Source organism: Athene cunicularia (genome assembly GCF_003259725.1).
Source record: "Athene cunicularia isolate RWA chromosome 6 unlocalized genomic scaffold, athCun1 chr6_part1, whole genome shotgun sequence".
In the NCBI taxonomy this organism is placed as follows: Eukaryota; Metazoa; Chordata; class Aves; order Strigiformes; family Strigidae; genus Athene; species Athene cunicularia.
The window spans coordinates 5,567,236-5,589,349 of NW_020799105.1; the positions used below are offsets into that span (position 1 = coordinate 5,567,236).

Consider the following 22,114-nt stretch of genomic DNA (forward strand, 5'->3'; position numbering starts at 1 on the left):
GTTCTAATGGAGCTACTCAACCTCTCTTTGTTTTGGTTGTCCAGCCATAAAACCAGAGTGATCCTGCCTCACCTCATATAGGTTTGTGAGGCATCACCACTGTTTGCAAAGTATGTGGTGTTTCTTAAGGGAAAGGCAAAGTATAATTACACCTTTAAAAAATACTGTATCCCTGTCCTCTCACCCTACCTACCCTGCAGCAAGAAACCCAGAGAGTCCACAGGGAAGGGGTCTAGGATGCTCCCTTTTTCTTCAGTTTGCAGTGCAAGCAGGGAAGGTTCATGTCAAGGAGCAAATGACCATGTGCTTGTATTTATAATAGTCCGAGGCTCAGCAATCAAGTACACTGTGAGAAAAAGCGCAGGAAGAGCTTATTTGCTGAAACGGGAAGTGAGGAAATGAGAACTTCTGAAAGAGAAGGAACAAAATGAGGAAAAGAAATAGTTGCATCAAGCTGTCTCTGAAGGGGAATAATCAAACCGAGCTATACAAAGAAAGAAGGGGATAGTCAGGAACTAGGGACATACTTTGCTACCAAAGCACCCCCAAGCCTGGACCTCTCCTATTCCCCCTACTTCACAGTCCTGTGCTGTACTCCCTCTCCCAGCACAATGTGACCACGGGTCCCAGAATACCTAGAGACTTGTCAGCATCCTGGTGCGAGCTGCCCCTGCTCAGGCTGTCAGTGCTAGCTGCTTCCCATCTCCACCAACAACCTGATACAGATATGAACTCAACCTGAGAAGGGAAAGAGGCAAGGTAGTAGTTTTGGCCAGCCACCAAACCCAAAGAGAAGAGGATGCACCATCTCCTCCTGTGTACTGCTATCCTAAGCACACTGTGCTTATCTTTAAAGGGGCTTGGCATGCTCCCAGTCAGAGCAGCCCTTCTGGAGCAGGAACAGAGTCTGGAGGAGGAGACCTGGGTGCAACAGCCTCCCCCATTTATCCTCCTTCCATTCTTTACAGACCCAGTCAAGTCCCCCTCCTCTCTGACCCAGCCCTTGCAGTGGCAGCAGTGCAGACAGGGATGCTGCAGGCCTTGGCTCAGTACTTGTCCCATATCAAGATGCTTAGATCAAGCATGAAGTGCCTACAAGCAGGCCATTTCTAAGCTTTTCCTAAGAGACAACTAGACAAACAAAAATGATAGCAACTAGGTGTCTCCCAGTCCTTTGCTGGTCCAGGCAGCTAGAGCCGAGGAGGCTGTTATACATCAGTACATACTGGTAATGAGTGGAAACATCACAGTTTTGCCTGGAAGTCTCACACACAAACATGTGTGCATGCAATGCCAAAGCCATCTGCTCCAGACCATTGGCCAACAAGGTATTTCCAGATGTAAATCAGTCAGTATGAAGTAAATCAGACAGTATGAAGTACAAGTACATGTACAAATTCCTGAAAACCTGTTTGGACAAAATGTGAGTGGAAGAAAAAAAACACGTTTAGGGAAAGCCAGGAGCACGTTAACTCAGGTGGGAGAATAGAGCCATGTTATGGATGAGAATTCCCACAGCCAAGTAGTGCTTTGCAAGGAATGAGAGGCAGTGAGAGGAGACAGAGCAAAGGAAATTATTTCTTGGAAAGAATTATGAGTATTTTCTCTTGAAGAAAGCAAAACATCTCACTGATGACACAGATACTGAAAAAATGCAAACTGCAGCAAGACATTCCTGGGGAGGTTCTTACTCATTCTTATTTGGTGCAAGGTTTGGATGAGAGGATTCAAGGGGGTCTTGCTGCTCCTTGTGATTTCTATTAGCCTGCCTGGTGGTTCCAACAGCACATACAGGCAGCCCCTCCCCTAATGCTTAAAGCATAAGCAGACAAGATCAAAGGACCAATCCCCAGTGTACAGAGAGATTACATGAGTTGCCCAAGCTCATGGTGACAAGCTGTGGCAAAGGAAGGAGCTGTCTCCTGAGGGAGGGCTTGATCCAGGGTCTCACCCATAAAACTGAGCATCTTTGGGCCAAGAAGGGAGAGGGTCTCCAACAGTTCAAGACATGCTGTGTGGACAGCATTGCTGTCAACAGGGACTCAACACATTGCAGACCTAGCTGGGCCATCATACCTTACCTGAGGCCTTCACGCCCCTCATCCCATAGACATAAATGTCTTTGACAAAGGCCTGGAGCTCCACATCCTCACACACCACCTCGTCGCTCTCATAGTAGATGTGAATCACATCCTCTGCAAAACTGCAGACACAGGAACAAATGAACAAGACAAAATGAAAAGGAGAAAGCAAGCCTGACATTCCCTGAAGACCTTCTACTGATCTTGCAGAGGAGGCAGATGCTTGCTGTAGGGGAGAAAGAGAGAAGGGAAGAGTAGGTGTCATCACCCTCCTACCTCCTTCCCACAAGCAGTGGGAATGCACAGAGACAATTTTGATTCATTTCTGACTGCAGCATCACTTCCTCCCCCAATAAAAAGATGCCAGACTGCACCACATGCCCTGAAAGTCCAGTGTGCTTTATTCTCTTGAGGTTTTGCTCTTGCCCAGAGCTATGTCATCACATCTGCATCGTTTTCTTCACTTAACACAGACTCACTCTGGCATAGCCACATGGTTCTTACACTGGGAACAGGGTTTCCCAAACTGTGATACCGGCACCATCCCATGTACGTGGGATACTCCAAAGCTGCTCCTAAATACCATTCACATAGTTAATCCCCTCCTACCACACATCCTTTTCACAAAACCCAAGTGTCACACTCCAAAGTGGGGGTGGCCCAGGAAGCTTCTCTTGGTGAAAAGAGGTCTAGAGTTTTTTCTTACATCCACTGCATACAGTAGACACCTCCTCCCTGTTCAGTTCCTCTTTTCAAAATCCCTCTTTCTGTAAAAGCCTCGCAGGCTAACCCACATCAGGAAGAAAGGCTCTTAAAACACTAAGGTAACAGAAATAGTTCTGAAAGAAGTAAAAATGCATAAGTGTGATTTCCTGAAGATTTGCATTTCATGACTGAATATGACTAGTTAACAGCTATGCTGAGATATTCTGTTAGATCTGCAAGTACCAATAATCTCTTGCTAAATATTTTGATAATAAACCATAGGGTGAAACATTTGACTGTAGAAGATGACTGATGGGATTAAGAATTGTTATCCAATATAGATGTCTCCCCTAATAAACTAGAAATTTATCACAATTTGGAGACCTTTACAAATCTGTCAATCTGGTTTCTATTAGCCAACCAAGTCAAGAGTTGTTATTGAGGCAGACAAACAACTGCATAAAACCCAAGAATTTAAGTAATTCTGGCTTCCAGAGGAAGTCAAAGAAAAAGAAAAATCCTGCATCATGCAGAGATAAAGCTGCCCTGCTTAAGCTCTGCCTCCACTACTTGGCACGTATGCAAACACATACAGAAGGTAATCCTTCTCTTACACAACAGCAGTATTTTTGATCACCATCCATGCAGATATAAATTAGTATATGAAGTGTGAACGAGGCCTTTTGGGTTGGAATATTTTTGGGTTAGAATATTGATCTGTGGTTAGATCAGAAATAAGAAGCTGAGTATTAGAGAATGGGTTTAAAAATTAGCCATGTCAGCCTCATTGATTTTATAGGGACAACCTTATCAGCATTCTTAAGTCTAGGCGATCTACTACATGTGAAGCAATGCTGGGTATAGAAGTTATTTCATCAAAAAAGTGAAGAATCACATCCCTGCAGAGTGTAGGAGACTAAACACATGCATGACTGTGGGTTCACGGGTCATGATATCACACAGCCAAAAGGGTACTGCCCACACAATTTATAAACCAAATTATTCACTTAAGAAGAATCTTTCAGCCAAGTTTGAGGCAGTGGAACACCTTCCTCCAACTAGGTTAACACCCACAAACAGTCAAACTAAATTGATTAAGTACTATCTGGTATTTGAGAAAGCATATCTCATTCAACAAAGAAAACACAGGAAAGAGAAGAAGGACAAAAAGTGGACTACATCAAGAAAACAACCACAGAAAAGTTATAACTTCCTTTACCCTCAACTGGGCACTAACAATTGCAGGAAATATTACAGGATAACCCCTTGCCAAAACACAGAGAAAACACAGGAAACAAAGATGTACCCAACACTTCAAACATTATGCTTGCATTATAAACCCCCTACTTTATGTACACAAAAGATGAATTTTAATGAACATGCTTTTCAAAAGCCATGTGACCAGAAACAGCTGCATATTTAGCAAGCAACTTATGCCATGCAAAAATATGTTGTTTGTTAAATGAAATGCCACTGTAGAATAAAAAACATAATGAATCATTCCATTCTGAGTTGTTCCATTCCATTCAGTGTTTCATATCTGAAAAGAAGCCACATTTGTGAGGTCAAGCAGTCTTGCAGTACCTCTTCGGACTCAGAACTGCTGCCTTTCCTGACAAAACTTGGACCTTGCAATTTTAAGGCATTTTAAGAAAGATTTTGGTTGAATCAGTTAATGCCTAATTTACTGTGTTTCAAAACTCAACTCTCATGCAAGCCAAGCTTACATTTCCACTCTACAAGTACCCTGACAAAATCACATGGCTCTCTTGGTTAAAAAAAAAAAGAAAAAAAAAAGGAAAGCTAATTAAATTCCCATTGTAGGACTAAATTTCAATTCATTAAACTCCATGAAATCCTATAGGAGAGTACATACTTGTAAAGGGGTCTCTAAAATACAGAATGCAGGGCTAAAAATAGCAGGAATTAACAGTCTTCCAAGGGTGTGTGCTTGACTATGTATTTCTCCTCAGATGAGACATGTGGAATGGATCACCATATGACTAAAGAGCCCAGGTGCTGTTCAGGAGGCTATGACGAAGAGCAAAGTGAGCAGAGAGAAAATGAAGCTGTGACTCTGTGACAGTGACTTTATTATCTATGGTCTAGAACTATGGTCTCTTACCTCTTTATAGCCTCCCATACTTTAATGCCGTCATCCCGGTAATAGTAGTAGGGGATATCTTCTTTGCTGTCCATTCCTTTAGCTTTGATCTCCTCAGGGAAGCAGAGTGAGCTATAAGTCAGATCCTTCATTGCTTTCTGAACCATTTGTACATGTCCTCCTCCACCTGTAGCATTTGCCTGCAGGAAGAATGGCAAGACAGGAACAGCAGGAGATTATTTTCACTTTGTGTTGAGACTGGCTTTCCAATTTGCAGGAGATGATACTCAAAATGCTGGTGAATCTGTTTTTCCAAGGAGAAAACCACATCTCCACACAAACAAGTACAAAACTACAGAGGTCTACTGCAACTGTGAATTTGACTTGAGAGATTTCACACCTCTCCCATGAATCACTGTTAATATCCACATTTTCTCTATAGGTACAGCACCTGCTTTTAGTGGAATACAGTAATAAAGTACAACAATATCAAAGTATTGAACCCAAAGCACTTTTTGCTAGCTCTATGCTCCAGAACCAGTGTGTGTGTGTGAAGGAAGGCAGCCAGGTGTTGCTAAACGACCCACTGCTGCTATATAGTGTTTTAGAAAAAAGTGTTTAGGGATGCAAGCTATTATTAGCCACCCTGAAATTTAAGCCAGGAGATCAATCTCACTGCGTGGCTACTGATGAGGATTTGCCAGGTTTTCAGTATATGTTACATTTGGAAAACACAGTGTGTCCACAACAAACAGCACTGCAAAACTCTTTGGATAATGACTGTACAAAACTCTCAAGTGTTGTTTTTCTAGCACATAGTCATCTTACACTTACTGTCTTCTGCTTGATTGTTCATCTATATTGGAACCAACAGAATCTGGAAATCCAGGATTCCTGCTGGCAGGTCTTAGCCACACACTCATCCCACATGCACGGGATATGGACATTATGCTTCTGTTCAAAGGGATGGGAGCACCTGCCAGGTCTCCACAGTCAGCAGTGAAGTACAGTACACAGGAAAGGTGCCTGGATTTAACCTCTTTTTTCTCCTTGGTTGAAAAATTCTGGAGCATAGAAGCTATTTTTGGTCTGATGCCAGGGGTGTAAGGGGGACAGAGTTGTCCTGAAACACTTGTCTCACTCTTTGGAAAGACTTCTGAAACCTCTCCAAGCTTCCCATTTTCTGACAACATGTTGTCACAGAGACTGCCGCTATCAATCTGTTGCCATTCCTAGCTGCAACATGCCATTTCTGGGGGAGCCAAGGGAGGAAGAGCTGGGAACATGTTAAAAACCAGTGCAGTCAGATATTCGACCTAAGAGTGTCACTGCAGTCCATGATACACAGCTGTGTTTCACTGATTCAGACAAAGCTGAGTTTTAATCCTAGCAGATCTTCTGTTTATGGCAATTCAAGAAGACAGGCTGGAATCTACACCCACTATTTGTGGGCTTAGAAATCTATCTTATCTACATGTGTTTCTCTGATGCAAATTTCCTTTTGCAATCACAAATTCTTCTGCTCATCACCCTGGCCCAAGTACTTAAAAGATATTGGGGACTTAACTGTGTGCATACATGTGCAGGGATGCATGTGCATGTTATGTTACCTTACACTCCTATACTCATACCCCAAAGTCACACCAGCTATGTGTGAGAGATGCTGACTCACTACATGACACAAACAGTTCTGAATTGGCTACTTAGAGGTAAAAGATAACATCTTTAGCACAACAAGATGTCAGTTCTGTGTGCCAGTTTCTGAGGTGATATTAGTTATGTTTGCTCTTTAGTAGAAAGGTCAAGAAACAATGCAATATGTGATGGCTGAAGCATACAGTCAGAACCATGAAGAATACTGAAGATTTGCGAAGATTTGACTTACCTTGTCAAAAAGGCCACATTCACAGATAAGCTGTTCTCGGGCTTTGGTATTGATGGCTATTGTGAACCGCATGTGTGGCACCAAGAGCTGTGAAATGGGACAAACAATGAAAGAAGATAAATTCTCTGAATGAATTCAGTGGCACCCAGGTGTCTGAAGTCCTGGAAGTCCTGATGGCTTAGCTGTATGTTGCCTTGCAAGGCAGCCAGTCAAACTATCTCAGCTTAACTATCATCAGGACTTCCTTTTGGTTTGTCAAACCAATGTGGCAACCTTCCTGACACACATACCTCCCTTCATGCAAGAACCAACCTTGAAGAGGGGGTGTACAGCAGGCAGCTGCCGGAACATGGCTATGCTGAACACCTCTGAGACTAAGTGTGTCCGTAAGAGATGGGTCACTGTCTGGTGGATGTGGAAATCAGAAGAGCGAACCCAGATTTTAGCTAGCAGCCAGTCATATGAGGCATCTGAAGGAAGGAATATGGGATTGTCTGGCCCAGGCTTTTGACCAAGCTAAAAGATATAAAAACAATATAAAACCCCAAGTCATTCATGTTTAAGATGAGACAAGCAACGTGTCCCTCTAAAGCCCCTGACAGTAAGCCCACCTGGATTGCAATGGGTACAATTTTATTCTCCAGATTCTTATACAACAGACAGATGGGTGCAGCCAAGTACTGTATTGTGCACGGGTCTGTTTTATTGGCATCCACACCATCCAGCAGCTCGTAGTCCACAATGAAAATGTTTCCTTGCTGGGGGGAAAAAAACCCAAAACAACATGATGTGTTTTAATGGAGTGCAAGCAGCAATGCTCAGAACAGAGGTCAGGAAGTCTTGGCTAGAGGCTGGCTTGTGTCCCTTGGTTATGAGCGAGCAGCCACTGGCTTGCCCTTGCTCATGGTGGCTCAGGGCTGATGACACTGAGGAGGCAGGCACCTTTACACAAACTACCTGACTTGTGTTTGATGAGTCTGATAGTGAGTGGCATTCATGCAATTGTGGAGAAGTTTTTGGAAGATAACAGCCACCTCCAAAAACTTCTCCACATGCAATGACAGTAAGATGCAAATAAGTTTCACACTGCCAGCTGGAGAGATCCCTGTGCTCATTGTACAAAGAATAGCAAGGCACCACCCTTGCCAACCCTTCTGCAGCATGTTAGTTTAACTCTGTTGGTGACAACAGGGTAAGACCCTACCAGGAAAGGGAGAGGCACTTTTACCCTTAGAGGCAGTTGGTCAATTCCTAACTTTTCAGAGGAAACCACTGAAAAAGAAAGGGCCCTTCACCTCCTGGTGACATCTCTTTAAACTGGACCTGGAGAAAGGCACAGCCTGCAGTTCCAGGATAGCAGAAGAAACAGTCAACAAAAGTGTTGCCAGTCTGCAGAGACAACCAGCTTAGCCATGACCAACCATACAGCCTGAAGAAAGATGTGGCTGAAGGCCGACAGAACAGGGTTTGAAGGTTAGAGGATATGAGAAGGAACAGATGGAGGACAACCTGACTCGGAGACGTACCTTCACTTCCTCCTCCAGGGTCAGGTTCCTTTCCAGGCTGCATTCTACCATATCCATAGTCACAGGCAACTTCTTGGGTATCTCTGTACATCTCCGGATCAGTACAGGATTGCATCCATTCAGGAACTGGTAGCCAAACATAAAATCTTCCTTCCAGTGCTGCATCACATATTCTAAAGGAAAAAAACCCTGCAGCATTAGTATCTATACTGCATCAATATCCTACTACAGTGTAGGATTCCTCCTTTCCTCCCCACCTTTTGTTATACTGCATGGAAACTTTAACTAAAAGAAGTAGCAAGAAAAGGATTCAAAAGGTGTCACAGAATTTTAAGAAAAATCACCTAAGTTAAATGGACAATATAATATATGCTTTTCTATTTGAGAAGAATTAAATTGATAATAATTTGTTTCTCCATCTACAGAAGCAATGGGGAGTAAAATATTCATTTTCAGGTCTTCCATGATATTTTTAAATCTCACTCTTCAAATTCTCAGGGTATGCAGTACAGACAGATGAGTCAAAAAAAAGAGGGCACAGGCAGGAGAAGGAAAATACAGAGCAACGTGGGTAGGGAAAGAACAGCAGTGATTGGAGCAGTTCTCTTAGTAGCTGGAGCTGGGTGAGGGACACCCTGGGGAAGGGTTTTGATTTTGACTCAGTAAAAGTGCTCATGCATTGTTTTGGTTGTTTAACTTTTTTTTCCTCTGTTTATTTTTCAATTGCTAATATAAACCCAGATTAACATCACTTCTTAATAAAATGCTAGTTTTGGGTACTTCATCTCTTTACTATTACATATGTAGTACCACAATTGCAATGTTCTGTTTCATAATGTCATGTCACCTCTTCAGCCTACAAGTTCAGAGTCAGAAAAAACATAATTAATGTGAAAAATCTCACTGGTGTCTTCAGGAGAAAAATGAAGCAAGTAAAGTTTTCCACTACTGCCTATTTTCAGACAAGGCAGAACTTTTTCAGAAAGCAATTTATTTTTCTACAAAGGGTGAAAGGATGAAAAAGATAGGCCTGAGGGAATGCAGTGATAATTAAAATAAAATGTATTAAAACTCACAGAGCTTTCTAACAGAGTGGAAAAAAGTTAAGTTTACTTAAAGTTGACATTTCCATCATCTCTGTCAATTGCATAATGAGTGGAGCTGTATCTGCAGTCTATACCAAGCAAAAAATGACTCATCAGCTTGGACAGAAACTGCATGACTGAAAAAAGACTCGAACCATTAGCCCTGTTTCTGACAATAAGCAGATTCAGAGTTGTATTAACATAACTGAGATCAATGCTTAACATTTAAAACTCACAGAATTGGGGCTTTACTCATGAGTATTGAAATGTTATCAATGAAATTAATGGTAGATCATACCTAACTCTCGCGTTAAAAATACTTTAGGAAGCAATCTTATTAAATGTAACAAATTGCTGTAATTAGTTTTTAATAGCTCTGGCTACCTTGTGTGCTTTATTTTATACTCAAGACCACAGAAATTACTCTTCTTTCTGTTAACTGGTCCTTAAGCAGCCTGAAGAGGAGCAAAACTTCAGAGCAGAGGGGAAAAGTATTTTCCTTTGCAGAGTCTAAACAGGCTATTCACATACATTTGAGGAGCCACACGCTAACAAATTTATTGTACCTGTGTAGCTATTATATCCAATAATACAGTAAAATAAAGTAAAATAATGTAACCATAAGTGGTAGTAGAAGGCTGGGTATAGCTCACAAATCAAAGGCTGCTTTACAGAAATGACACCATGAATTTCAAAACCCATGTCTGTCTGCAATTCTTTTTACTGTGTTTTCAAGTAACTGCTACGATTTCCACACTGAAGAGGGCTAAAGAAGTATTTTGTCTTTGATATGTTACTACTGCATCAATGGATTTTTTACAGTATGAAAGATACTGCAGAAACTGAATGGCCCTGAATACAAGAGTGAAACTCACACTTATAGAGAGGAATTTTTGTCTTCTAGTAAGATGTGAGTATGAAATGGCAAGCACAGCAAGACATTTAATGAAGTATGCACAACTAATTCTGACACATTTTTGAAAAGAGATGGCATTTTGGATAAATGCCACAACCCTTTTCAGGCCTATTTCGCACTAATTTCCAGTAAGAATCATTAAGGTTGTGGTCTGACCACCCATCCTGGCTGCAGCAGGACCAGCTGAAGAAGTTATAGCTCCCAGGTCATTCCCAGCAATTTGCAACCCATCCCCAGATCTGTTGGCCTAACAGCACAGGCTTTTGTGCCTGAAAGGAGTTCTGTCAAAATGATCCCTGTTGGAAAAAATTTACCACTGAAAAGCATTTGAGCTGTCCCATGTCATTGACACAAATGGCCCACAAGAACTGGTTGAGGGAGCTACACATAAGGTTATGACAGCAGAACTGAGGCAGCGACACCCTCCCCATGTTGGGACAGAGTAGAGAAGGTGGGACTGTTAGCAGCAGTGCAACCAGGACTGAGCACATGGCTGGGATGTTAGGCATCAGCCTTTGATCTAGTCTGTGTAAGAGGCAAGAGGGGTCACCCTCGTACTTGCCTTTAGTGAAAAACATTTTTAAAAGTGCCTCTTTAGTGATTTTCTATGTATTTAGATGGCTGAAGTGGGACATACACAATCAAACTTTCAAAGCCAGCTAATATGTTCTGAAAAGCAGTCCCACTAAGGTATCTCTAAATTTAGATGCAAAATAGTTATGAAAATTTGTCCTATGGGACTTGCACATATCTGAAAATACATTCTAAAAGCCAAAAGGGATTTTTGATGCCGAACTGCCCTGGCCTCCACTACAGCTAAGATCACTGAGCAGTTCCCAGTAATTTATTTTGTATGAGATCATAGCTTCATTTTTTGGTCTTGCAGGCTGCTGGTGTGATCAGTGGCCCAAGTTTACAGTTTATTTGTGAAAAACCGTGGAAAGCAGAAGTGCAGGTCAGCCACTTCCATCCTAATCAGATATGTACAAGACAACTGATTAGTCATTCTACAATGCAAACATGAACAAATGCTAATAAACTCACCGGAGATCGTGTTGCTGATTCTGACAAAAATCCTCTCAAAATCTGCGAAATCACTCCAGGAGGACTGGAACATGTGCATGAAACGGTTGACATAAAGATTTTCCATCCTAAAAAATAAAACCATCTCTGAAAAAAATAATCTCCAGCTTCCTCAATAGCCTTCCCCATTCTTTTCCTCTCTTTTATATACCTACACACAGCAAATTTTTCAGTGGTGGAATGAGAGATTGGACATCCTACAGAATTCAATTTGCTGGCTGTACCTTTACACACAAGCCTGAAAGGCATCTGCTATTGCATTTACCGAACTCCATTCTAGAGTTGTTCTTGTTAGTCTACAATGGTAGTGCTTTAAGACCTATGTCACATAAAAACTATAGTCAGAAAAAATAGAGCTCCACACATCATCAGTAGTTAGCATCAGCTGAGAGTGCTAAGATCATTATTAGCACCAGTTCAGAAATGGGTATGGCAACACAAGGAGATGAAGTGATCTGCACGAAGTCAGTACAAACACAACCCAGGATCAGCCCAGCCAGTACTCCTAAACAGAGAACAGCTCCTCTAAGTAGCTATGTGACCAAGGCCAGACTGGATCCCTACAGCGTGAAGTCTGAATCTTCGAGAGATTTCTATTTACTTGAGTTGCTTGTTAAAATTGATGCTCATCTCTAACCTCAGGAACCAAGTCACTTGGTTGCAAACATCAAATTAACATGGGGGGTTGGGAGCCAGAAACATCTGACTAAGTGATAATTCAGCAAAGTACTCTGTCTACAACACAGTCAAGCACATTCATCTTGTACAAGAGGACAAGTCCTAAATCGTTACATATATGATAAACTGTTGTTACTAACTAGAAATAATTTATTTTGACTAAAATGCAAATAATTAATTTGAAAAAGAAAGTTACTTTCCACTAACACTTCAAATGCATGAAGAAAAGCACACAGATGGCACAAAACAAGCATGGCAGATAGGGAGTAAAGAAAGGTCACAGTGTTGCAGAAAATCCTCCCAAACAGAAGCTAAGGGAGGAAGAATCCCAGGAGGGTGGATTTATAATCAGCAAACTTAGACTGAGGCACCTTAAAAAGAACTGGATTAGAAGTGGTGAAGAGGACCAAAAGCCTAGAAAACCAGCTAGAGGTAATCTGGAGGGCTCTGGACCAGCATGACCATAACCCAGACAAAGGTGCTGCTTCTGCACTGAGCCCAGGTGGGGTGCATGTAGAACGGATTCTTTCTGCTGCTGCAGAGAGCAGTCAAGGTTAAGAGGTGCCTGGAGGCACGTTAGGAAGTAAAACTCAGACAACTGTCTAGCCTGGAGCAGGAGATGACCTCTCTAGAGGTCTCTTCACACCTAACAGGGACACAGAATGATCATACAGGGATCAAAAGGAGGGTAACTACGGGGCAGGACTTTCTAGATAGGTATCAGGTGTCTGAATCACAGATGAACTTCAAGAGAAAGCATAATCATGACCAGAAGTTTAAATTATTTTAAACAGTGTATCTCAGCAGATTGATAAGAGTTACTTGAGACTGTCTCATTTGAGAGTTTCCACTACAGGTCCTGTTAGAGCCTCTGCCCTTCAGAACTGTTCTGAGATGAGGAAACACTGGCCTGCCCAGGGTGCCCTTCCTACCTGGGGCTGTTAGCTTGATCAAACCAAGCAGTAAGCACAGCACCTGGGATCCAGTCACAAACCTGCTGTGGTCTGACCTGCTGAATGCCAGGCATACATTCATTCTCAAATGTTTCAAAAATTACTTTCTAAAGGAAAAGTCTTTCACATTTCTTATCTTGGAAAAAACTTCCAAAGGACTTAGGAAATAAAACCCTTATTTTCCCCAAGAAATCAAGTACTTCTCTGATGTCTCTGGCACATACTAGAAACCACAGCAAGGGAAAAATGGCAGAGCTGCTTGTAGAACTTAATCTGTCCAAATGCAACACTGGTCCAAAATAGTTACACAAGCCTGCATTTCTGGCACAGTATCCAGGGCAAGTTTCCATTTGGTAAACAGTGTAGGTCACATCATTTTACAGGATTATCCCCAACTACACACGATTAATTCTGTAAACTTACAGAATTATCCACACCTAACAGCATCTAAAGATCCAACCTTGCAACAGCAGAAGGAATCTCTGAGACATATCTCCCTCTTTCTAAATTCAGTTTTGCATGTCCCAAGCAAAAGGGCTTTCCCCTTCCATCTTCCACCACTTCCTAAGTTTTCATATAACTTTCACACATCTCACATTTTTCCTTAAATATGCTCCCTTCCCACTGCTACACCTTGCAACTCAACACCTGTCCTTGGATTTCCAAACACACTTCCCTGTCTTCCTTACTCCCTCACTCAAACTGAAGGAAGACTCCATGCCTTCCCCCTTGTATCTCCACTCCATTCATGCAGACAGCAGTCCCAGGCTCCCAGAGCACAAGGTAGCTAGATAATAGCTATCAAACTCATTCTCCAAAGCTTTTCACAGTTCACCCAATCAAAAGCATAGGTCTAGATTTTCAGTCAAATGTGCCAGGCAAGAAGCACTGTTGTTCCTTGGAAAAGTCTTTTTCTGTCATACCAGTTCCCCAGAACAGCTGGCTATCTGCAATAAAGTTTCAGGTTCCTACTTCATGGGGAGGTGCCCTTATAGCCAATGACAAAAATAGATGTCCCTGCACTCTGTTGAATTGTTTGCAAGTTTCACTTGGCTGTGACTCAGGATCCCTAGTAATATGCTACAGACTGGCAGGATGGGATTGCTAGAGGGGGAGCATAGCCTCCAAACTGGTTATGTCTATTAATGGCAAATTGGTCACCTCTGGCTTTCAGATGCTGTTGCTCCTGCATTGCTCAGATCTCCTAAATGAGCTGTTAAACAGCTGTTTTGCACTAACACCATGTTACAAGCAACAGCTCTTGGAAAACACAGTATTTGTAAAAGTATGGAATACCATGCCTTTGCTTGGGTAACAAGAGAAGATCTCAATGACCTTGCATGGGGTTTATATATTTTCACACCTCTCTTCTTCACTAAAAGGAGTTATTCCTTGCCTTTTCTGAGCTAGACTATTTCCTGAAGCTGAGACAAGAGAAAAGCTGCACAGTGTTTGCTTTCTTCCCCTGCTTGGAACCTCTTACTGGTTTTGCGACAGGTTTATTCACAACACAAAAACTATGATGGATTTTTACCTTTTTCAGGATGGCCTCACCCCTGGCTCGGATTCATGGTGAACAGACTGTACTGTAGAATCCTGACTGAATCTCAGAGCACTTCACAGATATGTATGGGGTCTCCTCCCAGGACTTTCTGGGAGGTAAAGAAAATTAAATTATCAAATTTGATGAATTCAAATTGATAATTTAACTTCTCAGTTTGCACACAGAGGGAAGATAAACTAAGAAATAGAGACTGTCTGTGGTAATCTGACCTGCACTGTATTAAAGTCTTGAGATCAAGAATGATCTCTTCTGGCCTTATAAAAAAATTGATTTGCCTTTTAAACAACATTAGGTAAACACTCACTGTTTTCTTGGCTTATTTTTCTTGCTCTTAAAAAAATTTATTTATTTCGCTTCCCAAAGAACTATTTCTGATGGCAAGTTCCTTATGTGCTGACTAAAAGGCCTTTCCAGGGCTGGGTTCTAATACATGTTGGTGGAAGAGAAACATCAGAGTCTAGGGTCTTCCAAGGATCTACTGTCAAGGCCCCAGATTCTTTAAAACTTAAAGCTTTAAGAATCCACTGAATACTAAAGGGCTGCTTGAGGAATAAGGTACTTCATGAGTTAAGAAGGGACCTCAGCTTCTGGCTCATGTTAAAGATAAGACATTTGGTTCTTCAGAAGTCTAAACAAAGTTGAGGCAATACATGTGCCATTGGGTAAATGTCGGGGGCAGGAAGCATCTTTCTGTCTTTTGTACGTTAATCTAACTCCTTGTGTGACCTCACAGCCACTTCTCTGGTATAACAGCTAGTATTGCTTTAAAAAACTACAAGAGCATGCACTCTACAGCCTGTTCCATCATTCTCCTAACATCCTAGTTTGGCACAAGAAGATAGAAAGTTAAAGATCCCTGGTCTTGAAAGCTATTCAGCTGCCTTATTCCAATACGCTCTGAAAGATCCAGGTCCACCCAGCCATATGTGCTCGGAAACATACCTGTCACCCTGTTCATACCTGCTGCAGATTTCTGCTGCTAAAAAAAAAAGGATCTATCTACCTATCTAGATATTGATGTTACAGAGCATCATTCCATTGCGAGAAACAGATCCTAGTATAGGGGAGAAAGGAGGAAGGGAGAAATCTACAGCAGAGCTAATACAGCCAGAAAAAACATGTGTTCTTTGAAGCTTCCAATTTTCCAAATTAGAAAACAAGCAGGTAGATTCTCTAGGAACAAGCCATGGAATTTAACTCTGTGTTGGTAGTGAAATTCAGCTGCATAAATGTAACACCAAGAACATTCTAATATGTAAGGTTTCAGTCACCGTTGGTTCCTCAGATGGACTCAGATGAGCAAGTATTCACTCTTATTAGAAGCTGCAAGTTTCTCAGTATGGCTGTTAAACTCCCTAGTTCTTACCAACCTGTGCTTGATGACATAATCTCTGTCTGATCACCCAGTAACGGGAAGAATGCTTTTCCAAAATATGAACAGACCAGCATATTAACAGAATCACAGATGTAGAAACTGTGGACGATCTTGGACCAGTCTTGCCTCATGTCAGATTATCCTACCATCTGATATTATGTGACTTTTTTGCCCCATACAGATTACACTCGGATGTGTTTAAGTGTGGAGCTGCTCAGAAAAGCTTTTCTTCAGCAGGGTCTCAAGGGCACACTGATACCATCTTCTTTTGGTATATGGTTGAAAGGCTTCAGGGGAGAGAAACATCTGTAGGGGGCAACTCTGAGAATGAAGTCAAAAGCCTAAGGTATCAGGTGACAATAATCCTTCTTCCTATGATTTTCACCAGTGCCTCCTCCATCCATCTACAGCCAAAACAGTATCTAATGAGAATGCAGAGGCTCAGTCAGTTACCAGCATTAAAAGCTTAAAATAAAAAAAAAAAAAAAAAAAAAGAAAAAAGCCCTTCAATTCTTTCCTACTTTGTTTGACTGCAGATACAGCTGGCAGAAAAAAAAAAAAATAATTTTAAGATTTCAATGAAACCTAAAAGATGATCAGATCCCTACCCTGCCCCAAAAGAGATTTTGCAAAACTCCTGATGTTCCACAAGCACTTACGCTTTAGAGTAGTTCAGAATGAAGTCAACTCCTTTCTCATTGTCAAACTGGATGTCACGAGGAAGATCACTGTGAGAATGGGCATCAATGCTCAGGGGAAAGCCTGGATGCCACTCCTTCCAGCTGAGAAACAAGACAGGTTGGATTAACCATATAACCTTACCAGCACGAGAGCTATGTCATTCCCTTACCCACACTGCTTCTGTGACTCAACTATATAAAGTAAATGTACAGCAAATTCATTTGGGCCAAAACTAGTGATTTATACCACACCAATACATATCAGAATCCTACAGAATCCTGAAGTACAATGGAAGGCATCTACTTGGCCACCTACCTTCACAAAATTTGAAGTAACTTAATACCTGTGATATTTCCAAATACTTGTCACATTTGGTTGCAACTGGCCACAGAGAGATGCAGATTGTCTTGATTCAGCTCATCAGAAGACCTTACCTCCTAATGGTCATGGCACACATTCTCTGCCATGTACGTTCTTGCACTGTGCCCAGTTTTTACTTCAGAAAAAAAGAAGGCAATTTATAAAGAATATTGTTTCAGTGGTATTTCTCAATTGCCTGCCACACACAGACTGCATTGTGTGTTAACAGTTATGCTTCTGAATTGTAAATAGCTATTTTCCTGGACTTACAAATGGTTTTGCCTTCCTTTTTGCATACATAAATAAAATCTTGTGCCACACCTCTTTGAACTACCATTTCCTCTGCTCTATTTCCCATAACCTTTAAGCAAGATCCTTTCTTAGTCAAATGATATCAACAACACATACACCAAGCCTCAATCCATTCCTTCTAAATGGACCATCTGTCCTTCTGATCTTTACTCTCATGATAAGGAGATGCAAGTGCAAGAAACTTTTGTTATTTTAACAGAGAGTATATCTTTAAGAAAAGGAAATGTCTAGTGCCTTCTGGAGTTATCTGTTGATAAAAGATAGCATTTTCCCATTGTGACCTTGATTAGAAAAAGTGTCTGTACAGTATAAAAGTGGGTATCACAACTGTGTTCTGATAACACAATGCAGTCCGCTCAAGCAGGGCCAGATCTTCCACTGCACCCCAGTGCAGGAGACAACTAAAATTAGCTCACTGAAGCAGCCAAAAAGCTCCATTAAGAGCTGACATGTTCAGATCATGTTTCAAAAGTGGAGTATTGCTTGAGAAGGCAAATGAAACCTGCCTTCAGATCTTCCTTGAAAGTACAACTGTGTGCCAGAGGGCCCACTCAGAGACTGTACCACTGAATTCCCACTTAAGCCTTCCAGATAGGCTTTATCTGGGATTCAACTATCTCATAATGCCACCTGCACCAGGATGATCATCACTTACAGTCAATTCCATCTAAGTAAAAAACATATATGGCCAACATGGTAACGTATGCTTTCTCGTATTCAGAAGTCCAGTAATTAAAGCAATATGATAACCTGAACATACTCTGCCAAACCTGATAAGATGAGGCCCTAGAACTTCTGGGGAGCTATGGGAAACTCACCGGTACATTTTCTGACGGGTCTCGAGCTCTTTGCGTCTGTGCTGTTTGAGAATCTGGGTCTTGTCATCCCGGGGGAGCTTTGCTGTAAAACAGAGGAAAGAGACAGCGTTGTGAGGTTCCTCTACCTATCACTGCCCAGGAGAAGGACAGAAAAGTTTCCAAACTTTCAAACTCTGATCTATACCTTTACAATGTTTCTGTGGGAAATACTTACACGATCCACTTTAGTACCTTGAGTAGAAACACAGGCCCCTAGAGAATCTGTGGAAGAAGATAAGCTCCTAACTTTGTACCTCCAAGGGACAATTAGCTCAAGCTAGGAACATCTGTCTCAACTGTACATAAAAACTGGGTTCCTAGTGTAGACACTTGCTGTACATATCTAGTGTTAAATGGTCTGAACAGGGTCATGGGAATTCACTTTACATTTCAGTAACTAAGGGAATTTTCATCAATAAAAGAAATCACAACATTACATTGTGCCAGCTAATCTTCTCTGCTAAAAGACATCTCCAGGAAACCTCCTATCCTCAGTCCTTGAGTGGTGCTCTCCCCTGTCAGTTTAAGACAATAATTGTATCTTCTTGTCATGAGAACAGAAAGAAAAACCAGTGAGGATTCATTTCCAGAGAGCTTGGTCTTATGACCATATAGTCACCGTATCATTAAATAACACAGAGACTTCCTTAGTGATCAGAAAAAGGGCAAAGTATATGACTCACTTTACATACACAAATGGGAAGGTAGATAAAACCAGCAGGAGTGTCATGGAAATAGTTGTTTGAGGTTTGGAATTAGAAATATCAGAGGTAATACAACTGATAATATACATGGCTAAAGGTTTCCATCTGGTTGTGTTCTAGTTACCAATAGGGTTTCACTTGCTTTTGTCCTTTACCTCACCATACTCTGAAGGCCATGCAAAGTGTAACATTTGTTATAAATCAAATTATGAAGAATGGAAAGTCCCTCTGGAGACCAAAAATAAACAAACACATAGTTGTGATTATAGGACAAAAGGCTTCAAATGCAAAATTCCTCAGCCAAGAGTAGCCAAAAACTTCATGGGAATATAAACATTTATTTCCTACCACCTCATGTATTGTTTCAGGTGTTTTCAGGCACTGATGCTGCAGACCAGTAGAGCAGCCAACCTACCCTAGGAAGCACAGAGAGGAACAAGGATACATCAGTGAAAAATGTCTGCCCCAACCCTGATCACAGCATGTAGGTAGTCAGAGACTGTTAAAACACAAGTTTCAGGTCCAACAGGCCACTCTGAACAGAGCACAGAAGTGCTGTAACACTTTTTTTCAGTTAGTCGTCACTACTTGCAGTAGTCATATCCATCTCACCGTGCCTTCTGGACTAGATAGCATGCAAAGAGAAGGGGTGAAAAGTGAAGCTGCTGTTTTAAATCAGTCCTTGTACCTGCTGAGCAGCCTACTTTGTGATTTTATTTCACTTTCAAGAAAACAACACAACCTACAGGCAATTAATCATGGGCCACTTAGGGGCTTAGTATGAAACAAAGATGAGACAGTAATTCTAATTAAACCAAAAGGGCTTCCAGCAGTGGAGATGTGGAACAGACAAAAATCTGGCATTAGGGTCAGCCTTCAAATTCAAGACCAGTGTAAAAAGCCAGCCTAAAGACTCTTCCTTGTATATGTTTCCCAAAACATCCAACTCAACTGCCAGTGCCCAGTCCAACAAACTGCTCAGAAAGCAGTCCTAGTCAGCAGGGAAAGCCCATTCCCTAAGATGCAGAAGGGGATTAGCAGTGGGTCTCCATGTGAGAGAGAAGATTGGAGGTACACGGGGAAAGGGGAAGGAGAGGTGGACGAATTCTAGATATTCTGCAGGAAATTAGGTTTCTTATGGTTCTCACCTCTTCCATCTCGAAGAACAATCTCTTTTTCATCTGTAATCCAACGGTAACATGGGAACTCCAAATAGTCACCCATTGGCGTTTTTACAGTGATATACTTAAGGTACCAGTCATCCTGGTACCAATATTTTCGTTTCTCAATTTTTATCAGCTGAATTTCTCCAAGGTCTTCTTCCACAGTCACATCATAGGAGTCAACCTACAGAGCAAAATACAGTCAATGATCCACTGCACATGCAGGAAGCACAACCAGCACTACACAAGCATACCTGGCCTTTCCTGATACAGCATAGGTAAAACAGAACTTTCCAGCTTCTGGTGGATGAGGAAAGGAAGACCTATTATTGGATTGCAATGCAACAGAAAGATTAATAAAAGAACAAACAAGAACATGCAAAATGATCCAGAAATGGAGAAACACTTTTGTATGCAAACTGAAAATTACATTACTCCTTGGAACATTTGCAAGTCTGAGGAAAATGTGCAGAGTATGAAACCACTTACTGCTCTCTTAGCAATAACTGAAAGAGGTATTGCTAGGGCACATCTATTAATGCAACTGTAGTGGAAAGATGATCATTAGATTAATACATTGGACTAGAAATCTAAAGATCTTTGTGTATTACTCATATGCTTCAGATTAAGGACCGTATCCAAATCACCTGGATCCTGTGGCTGGTCTTCTTCAGATCTCTATTTTTAAAATGACAATGGTACATTTTATGTTTGTACAGCTCAGATTTGGATAATGATACCTTTTATGTTTGCATAGCTGAGATGTAAAAAGGAATCTAAGTAGCTAACTGAAAACAAGGTTCACAAGAACCCCATCTAGCTCCGGAGGCTCTTCATTCTTTCACAGAAAACAAGCCAGCATGTGGAAATGTGGTTTAGCTCCTTCCTCACTTTGGAGATAACTCAAAGGCCTGACTCCTGCAACACAGAGAGACCTCAGACCAGACCTCAACATAGCTACTCTGTTTAGTCCTTTCCCATGCTAAGGGTCTGGTCACAGGGTCTTTGCAGTGAGCTGGTACTGAATGCTAGGACCACCCATACCTGCTCCTTCAGGAGTGCCCTCATCAGTAGCCTACAGGGACAGGCCCCTGAAAACTTGAGTTATTGGCCATGCAATGAACCAGGTGAGAAGCAGATCAGTCTTGGTGCTGCCCTACAAGCTTTGCTAAGGTGTGAGGGCTGCAGTTCTAAACCAGGTCAGGCTGAGGAAACAACTGAATACCACGCTTTCTCTTTCTTGATGACTGCTCCAGCAGGGCTACAAAAAAACTAGCAGTGAACATTTTCTTCTCCTTCCATTTGAATTACAATGGCTTCAGCTACCAAGCTCAGCATTTCTTCCATCTGGTCCGCCTGTTCTCAGCCCAGGTATATGATTTGCCCTCTCAGGGATTCACTATCAGAGGGTTTGAAATGGATGTGGAGCCACCTGGCCCACCATGATGAGTATATCTGTGAGAATATGTAATAGCAAACCTTAGTTCTAAGTGCTTTAGCTAGCAAGGTGTGATGAGTGGCCACACTGAAGGTCACAGAGAACTAGTCACCTGGACACAACAGGCACCAGTTCACTGTGTAAGTCAACTCTCCCACACCACCACTTTCAGTGCCACAGCTACATGGCCAGGCCTGGAAGAGACAGTTGTGGACATGGTGCCCCCCTCAGCACTTCTTCCCCATGCTAAGCAACCCCCACTCAGCACAATGGCTGTTATGAATGCTGACTTAAGTGCCTTTAAATTGCCTAACAGATTTAGGACAGAGAACACTCATACAAGACATGACTACACTTCAGTCCTATCACAGGAATTAACTTCCCAGGGATGCATGCTGTCCCTTACTGCATGTGGGGACAGCACCCAGCAAATGACAGTTCTGGTGGCACTTGCACCATTAGGCAACACTAGCACAGGAAGAAATGAGTAATCATTTCAAATATGACCAGTAAGACACCATGTGGTACTAGGCAATTCAGAGGAATCACTTTCCAAGAGCATAAACAGCTCAGGGCAAATGAAGTAGCCAAGTGCTCATCGTAACAAAGCTGACTTTGCTATGGCAACCATGGGAGCAGCAGCC

General features: G+C 41.8%; 1 protein-coding gene across 1 annotated transcript in view; it reads right to left on the minus strand.

Moving 5' to 3' along the window:
- The window catches only part of ALOX5 (arachidonate 5-lipoxygenase), a 38,519-nt gene that overhangs the window by 5,773 nt on the left and 10,632 nt on the right, over positions 1 to 22,114 (minus strand). Inside the window, exons 3-13 of the mRNA XM_026851475.1 lie at positions 21,077 to 21,107; positions 20,018 to 20,216; positions 18,127 to 18,208; positions 16,615 to 16,737; positions 11,347 to 11,453; positions 8,302 to 8,474; positions 7,387 to 7,533; positions 7,088 to 7,291; positions 6,776 to 6,862; positions 4,912 to 5,090; positions 2,082 to 2,203 (exon numbers count right to left, since the gene is read on the minus strand). Of these exons, the coding sequence (XP_026707276.1) occupies positions 2,082 to 2,203; positions 4,912 to 5,090; positions 6,776 to 6,862; positions 7,088 to 7,291; positions 7,387 to 7,533; positions 8,302 to 8,474; positions 11,347 to 11,453; positions 16,615 to 16,737; positions 18,127 to 18,208; positions 20,018 to 20,216; positions 21,077 to 21,107 (1,454 nt within the window). The remainder of the gene's footprint in view (positions 1 to 2,081; positions 2,204 to 4,911; positions 5,091 to 6,775; positions 6,863 to 7,087; positions 7,292 to 7,386; positions 7,534 to 8,301; positions 8,475 to 11,346; positions 11,454 to 16,614; positions 16,738 to 18,126; positions 18,209 to 20,017; positions 20,217 to 21,076; positions 21,108 to 22,114) is intronic.